Here is a 6651-nt window from a genome sequence, read left to right on the forward strand (position 1 = left end):
AATTGCCAGAACCGCTTCAAAATGAGATAATCCATCTGAAATCTTGAGTTTGAGCTCATATATTCCAATAAACTTAATATCAGAGTCACTTTCCAAGAACAATCAAGATATGCAGTTAGACATACCAATAGAAGTTACTTTCTAGAATAGAGACTGATGAAGATGATTGGGAAGGAAGAACAACCAAAGAAAGTACATTTGATTAGTTAAGACAATGATATGAAATAGTTATGTCATTTCTAGCAAGGTACTGACATTTAGTAGCATTTTTGTCACATGTATAATTATATTGGTCAACTACCCCAATTTTCGTTATTGTGTGACCCTCCCAAGCCCTTAAAATCTTTGTCACAGGCTTCAAGATTTATAATCCCAGTGGTTTCTTTTTCATCAAAAATATGTAAATAAAAATAAAAAACTAAAAGGAAGTCTTGAAAAATGTCAGTCCATATTACAGAGGTTCAGTGAAATAATCTATAAGCCTGTGTCCAATGTAAACACAGCCTTCAGAAATCTGGAGTTGTTCTAGCAACAGGATCCAACATTGGAAAAGGAAAAGGACTCACCCACCCCCCATGTCACCTCCAAAGCTATTGTTCAAAGAGTAGTAACCAACCATGCACCCACTACAGAAGATCTGCAGACACTCCAATAAAATCAGGTGAGGCATATTACTGCAGTATTTTAAATCAAGTAAACCAGAGAATCCTCAAACTCACTCTCTGTCCCCCAACAAGAACACTTTCAATCCCAACATCTTCCACAGCAGGGTATGGGAAGGGAACAGATTCAGCAAAAACAAAAATAAGTTCAATAGCTTACAGGGCGTGGGAGAGGAAACAAAGCCATTGGACTCTATGCCCCCTACATTCTTAGGCTTAAAAGACCAGAAGGGCACCCCCTAACTAATGCAGAAGATCTTCAAACTCAAGTAACCACCATAATGAAGCCACACTGCTCAGTCCTAGGAGATGTGGTTAAGATATCACCTAAATAACTGCAAGCATCTTTAAGTAGAATGTTACTGAGGTCATTTTCCCCAGAATTGACATAAGCATCAAGGGACATGAGACTCTTGTGAGGAGCCCACAGAGACTGCTAGCGGCTGCCCAGCTATGGGCCATGATCAAAAGTTATTGATATAGAAAAATAACCCACCCCAACACAAAATGAGATAGTGAATGGGTGTGAAGAAGAGTTTTTGTTAGTTTAAATCAGCAAGATGCACGTGGTCTCAGCCCTCAAATGCTGAGACACTATACAGATGAACTATGGCCTCAAGTTGGTCCAGCCACCAAAGGAATGCTTACTGGTAACTGCTGCCGCCAAAAAAAATGGGAAAATGCCCACGCATATCTGAGTTCCATGATATTTGTTTGACTACCCAGAGAATCTAAAACTGTCCTCAACAAGGAGGGATTTGCTCTTCCAGTATACATGTATACAGACAGCATGTACAATAAAACCAGAATATTGATCAGACCCAGTATGGCAATTCTTGCACTCATAGGAGTGTTCCTCTCAAGCTCCTTAAGGTGAAATAGAGACAGCTCTTTAGAAGACAGCTGCATTCTTGCCTCTTTATTTTAGTATAAGACAAGTATTTTCCTCCCTTCCACAAATTCTCTGTGTAGACACTCCCTGACACTCTGGCCTCAAACATAACCAGACCTCACCTCCTATCTCACTAACAGATTCTCCAATAACAGTAGATCTTCAGAGCCATAAAGTAAGAAAATTCTGCACAGATTTCTAGAACTTTTATTCAGTGCCTGCACCTGTCCCCCATTCAATTTTCCACCTGAGTCTCACTCTGTACTGGGGGGGAGGGGGGAGGAGGAGAGTAATCTAAACATACTAGAATGTTGAAGGAAAAGCATCCCTCTCCATGAGAACATTCTTTAGCAGTACATTTGCCAGTAGCAAAAGAAGGAAGGGTGTTCACCTTACAATAAACCTTTGTGACCTGAACTTTTATATAGCCCACAGTTTCTTAAAGAGACAGGAAATCTGCTAGTTAAGGTTCCCTGCCAGAGAACAATATATCAGAAGGATACCTACCTAACAGCCCAAGTAAGTTTCTTTGGGAAGCCAGCTGTGACAATTCAGACAAGACTCCCCACTTTCTGCCATCTCACACACAAAAAGTGGAAAGCCTCTCAATAGGCAAATGAGAATTACTAGTATAATTTAATCTTTTCCATAATATGACATGCTTTTCTATAACTTTATAATTTTGCATCCAGTGCAACAGTTAGGTCAACTTAAACCCCACTGTAGATACAGCTAGGCTGATGGAAAAATTCTTCCATCAAACCTAGCCACCCTTCCCACCTTAGAGAGGAAGATTAACTAAATATCAACAGGAAAAAACCCTCCACTGAGGCAGGAAGTGTCTACACTACAATGCTATAGTGCAGGCCTGCACAACATGTGGCCCACGTGGGCTCACTGTACGGCCCGTGGGGGTTGAGTAGGTGGGCTCACTGTGCGGCCTGTGGGGGGGTGAGTAGGCAAATGGGCAGGCAGTTGCAGGGAGTGAGTCGGTGAGCCAGGGGAGGGGGGGCTGAGGAGGCGAGCGGCAAATCGATGGCTGACCTGTTCTACTGATCTGGTCTGGCTCCCATCCCCTTTCCCAGGGCCAGCTCCAGGCACCAGCAAAACAAGCAGGTACTTGGGGCAGCACATTTCTAGGGGCAGCATTCTGGCACCGGCCATCATAGGCGCCGACTCTGGGGCATGGGGAAATAGTACCCCCGCCGCCCCAGCTTGCCTCCGCTCCGCCTGCTCCCCTGAGAGTGCCACCGCCACTCCGCTTCTCCCCCATCCCTCCCAGGCTTGCCGCGTGCGGAACAGCTGTTTCATACAGCAAGGCTGGGAGGGAGGACAAGCTGAGCGGCGGGGCACTTGGGGGAGGCGGCGGCGGTGGTGGAGCGGAGGTGAGCTGGAGCGGTTCCTCTATCCCCCGTTACTTCCTGTTTTCCCCAACCCTAGCTCACCTCTGCTCTGCCTGCTCCCCTGAACGCACCACTATTCCACTTCTCCGCCCTCCCTCGCCTGAAGCGGAGCAGCAGCACACCAGGGGGAGCAGGCAGAGTGTAGGTGAGCTAGGGCGGGAGGTCACAGGGGGGGGCGGGAGGTCACAGGGGGAGGCAGGGCTGGGGATCTGGAGAAGGGATTCAGAAGGGGTGGAGTTGCAGCGGGGCCGGGGGCAGAGGGGCACGAAAAAAAGGGGGGCGGCCAAAAATTTTTTTGCTTGGAGCGGCAAAAATCCTAGAGCCGGCCCTGCCCTCTCCAAGTGTTGCAGCTGTCTGGAGGTGCCTGCCTTCCGCACCTTCCTCATTCACACCTCATTCATTCAACATGGCAATTGATTACAAAGTGGGGGGGGGGAGGAAGATCTTATTCTACTTCTAGCAAAGAGACATTTTTCTTTTACCTTAATTATACTACCTTTGGGGCCGGCTATAACAAATTACCGAGGTTCAATACTGCTGTTTCGGTGGGGTGACGCTGGGAAAGGAGGGTTTGTTTCCGCGGGGCAGGTGGCGCTAGGGGAAAGGGGGGGTGTTTCGGCAGCGCTGGGGGGGGGGGTGTTTTTGTGGGGCGGGTGGCACAGTGTTGTGTTTTGGGTGGCGCTGGGGCGGGGTTGGTGGCTCTTGGAGGTTTTCAGCCCTCAGCTGTTTTCTTTGGAGTAATATGGCCCTCGCCACGTTATGAGTTGTGCAGGCCTGCTACAGTGGCACAGCTACAGCGCTGTGGCTGTACTACTGTAGTGTAGACATGATCACAGCTGATACCAAAAAAAAAAAAAAAGTGCTTTTGCTGGTATAGCTTACACCATTTCACTGACCAAAATAAGCTATACCAGCAAAAGCACTTTTATACTAGCATTATTAAGTCTATACTGTGACTTTTGCTGGTATAGAATTATCCCAAGAAGAGACATATCCCTAACCAACCTTGCTATACCAGCAAAAGTTTCTAGTGTACGCCTGGTCCAAGAGCCATTTAGCTTGCCTGTGGGTCAGCACATCATCCATGCTCACCTGCTTACTTGTCACTTACTTCACCACAACTCCTTGTTCTTGCCTTTAAGGACATGTATAACTTAGCTTCTGCCTACCTTTTTGCTAGTCTCTTTCACATACTCCCTCACCTTTTCACTCTGCTTAACTTACACAAACATCATCTGCACACTCTTCTCTCCCCGTTGCCCCATATGTCTGGAACCCCTTCTTTACTCTGTCTCACAGAAGAAACAAAACACCAGGCAGTCTCCTTACTCAAAAATCCTCAAGTCTACTACTAGCAAGCTCTGTGCCCAGGAAGCCCTGTCTTTCTGCTTCCTCTCCAGGTCATGTTCACAAGCCCTCTCCTGGTTTTCTGTTTCCAATATCCTAGCCCAATACATTTGCAACCTACAAAGCTTCTCAATCCACCTGGTTTAGCACTAACCTGTGCCACTGTAGAACTTGTAGTGTAAACATACGCTTAAGAAAAAGTTGTGTTCTTAACTCCTGTTAAGCCACTGCATGTTAGCTAACAGGAGTTAAGAACACCTTTTTTTCTTAATTGAAGAAGACAAAGCCATATAAAAAGAGATGCACATTTCTTTATGCTGGACTCTCATTGGGGAGATATTATACCAATTTCTTAAACCAAAGTTGACCTGCAACACAAATGACAGGAATCCAGGGAAAATACAACATTCATAGACCTCTGAACCATATAAAGTTATTGACACTGTTGTAATACCATGAGAAATAGGTAAGTATATTGACAGCAAAATAGCACTTCACTTATTCCAATATTTATAAAAAGTGACTAGAGTTATTTCTTAAGTGGTAAGGAAGAATACCTGAATAGAATAAAGATGTTCAAGTTTCTTTCGGGAAACAGAACATTACATCGGTTGGAAACCACATATCTCTCCTCTTTTGATACTAAGAGAATATTGCTATGCAATACCTACTTGGAAAAGGCATTAAAAGAGGAATAAGGACAAAGAGGCTTATTAATAAAACCCTGAAATTGAGTCATCTAAAAGGGAGGGAGGGGTAGAGAGATGGGAAATTGCAACTATGAAGCCACATGTATTTTTCAGTAGCAGAGGAAGTAAGGGAACACATGTCTGCCTCACTTCACCACCAACCACGAAAGGAAATGAACCAAATCAATTTAGTTTTATCCTTCCCTCACAGACACTGGCGAGACACACCTGACTGGGAATCATATCCATCACCTGACCCGAGTATAAGGCTGAGCAACATGAGAACAAGAGGAAAAATAAAATAATCTTTAGTTACCATGTGTGCACACTTCTCTTCCCTCCTCTCCCCTTCCCGCCCCCTCCCCCCCGACTCGGCAGAAGGGCAGCAGCCGCCTTAAGAAAAGGGAAAAGCGGATCACCCCTTGCCCTCCCAGCGGGTGCATTAGCCCTACCATGGTTTCACCACAGTGAGGGATGGGAGATACTGAGCCTGTCCCTTACCCTCTTATACAAGAGCATGGGCTGCAGGGGCCTGAAACGAGTATCACAGAGACAAAGCTGGAACAAAGGAACCAGCTCGCCCCACTCTACCACAGCCTCCCCCGTCCCACACCGCCGGCTACACAAAAGCCAGCGGGGGGCACGGGGGAGGGCGCAGCCTGCCACACACGGCGCAGGCAGGGCTACGGGAGGGGGAAGATCGGCTGCTCGCCCAGAGCCCCCAGCGCGCACACGCACCAGACGCGCCGGCAGCGGGGCTGGGGCCGCGGCGGGTGAGGCCAGGAGGGCACCTCAGGAGCGCGCGGCGCGGGGGGGAGGTGTGGGGGGGGCGGGGGCACTTGTGCGCGAAGAGCCCTCACATCACAGCCGTTACCGGACGGGGGAGCGGTTCTGCCGCCGCCTCAGCCACTCGGGTACCCGGCGGCGCCGCTTCCGTGTTCCTGCCCTGCGGGGAGGGGGGGGGCAACATCCTCCCCGCCCGGCCGCCGTGACAAAGGGCCGGGCCCGCGCCCCCTCCCCGGCCAGGCCGGCTGCTCGGCTCACACAAAGCGGGCAGGGCTCGGCGCGTTACCGTGGTGAGTAGCGGTCTCATCTGCTCGCCCACCCGCTCCTCCTCCATGGCGCCCCGGCGGCGGCGCCCGCCCGTCTGCCGGCAGAGAGGCGCGCGTGGAAAGGGGGTCGCCGCTGGCTCCGCGCTGTGGGCGACCGAGCGAGACGAAGGAAGCGCCGCTGCCGAGCCGAGGACGAGGCTACATTAACTCTCCGCCACACACTCCCCCGCCCCCGCCTCCTTTCTCTAGCAAAGCCCCGCCCCCGCACCCGATTGGCCGCGTCTCCCGCTAATCGGAGCGAGAAGGCAGCTCCGCCCCTGTCCCAAAGCAACAAGAGGGAGCGATACGAGGCGGCAGGGGGCGCCGGGGGCGGAGAAAACCCAGAGCACGAGCTGGCAGGGACCTGTCTACCTCTCCTTAGGCGAGACCTCAGCACCCGGGTCAGGGCCCCTTCTCCCCTCCCCTCGTGAAAGCCATTCACCTCAGAGAAGCAGCAGCACAAAGCTGGGATGGGACTGGGAGAAGAAGCAGTTTGCACTAAAGCATTTGAAATTTCCTGCCCATTGTCCCCCCCATAGTGAGACAGTGTCAGGGTTGGCAGCACAT

General features: G+C 49.8%; 1 protein-coding gene across 12 annotated transcripts in view; it reads right to left on the reverse strand.

Annotated features, from left to right (window-relative positions):
* SLC4A7 (solute carrier family 4 member 7) overlaps positions 1-6264 on the reverse strand; it is a 155589-nt gene extending 149325 nt beyond the window's left edge. For all 12 annotated transcript variants that reach the window (XM_034760820.1, XM_034760816.1, XM_034760813.1 and 9 more), the window contains exon 1: positions 6066-6264. In XM_034760820.1, the coding sequence (XP_034616711.1) occupies positions 6066-6113 (48 nt within the window). In that variant the 5' untranslated portion in view covers positions 6114-6264. The remainder of the gene's footprint in view (positions 1-6065) is intronic.
* Positions 6265-6651: the final 387 nt, after the last annotated feature.

This window comes from Trachemys scripta, chromosome 2 (assembly GCF_013100865.1).
Source record: "Trachemys scripta elegans isolate TJP31775 chromosome 2, CAS_Tse_1.0, whole genome shotgun sequence".
In the NCBI taxonomy this organism is placed as follows: domain Eukaryota; kingdom Metazoa; phylum Chordata; order Testudines; family Emydidae; genus Trachemys; species Trachemys scripta.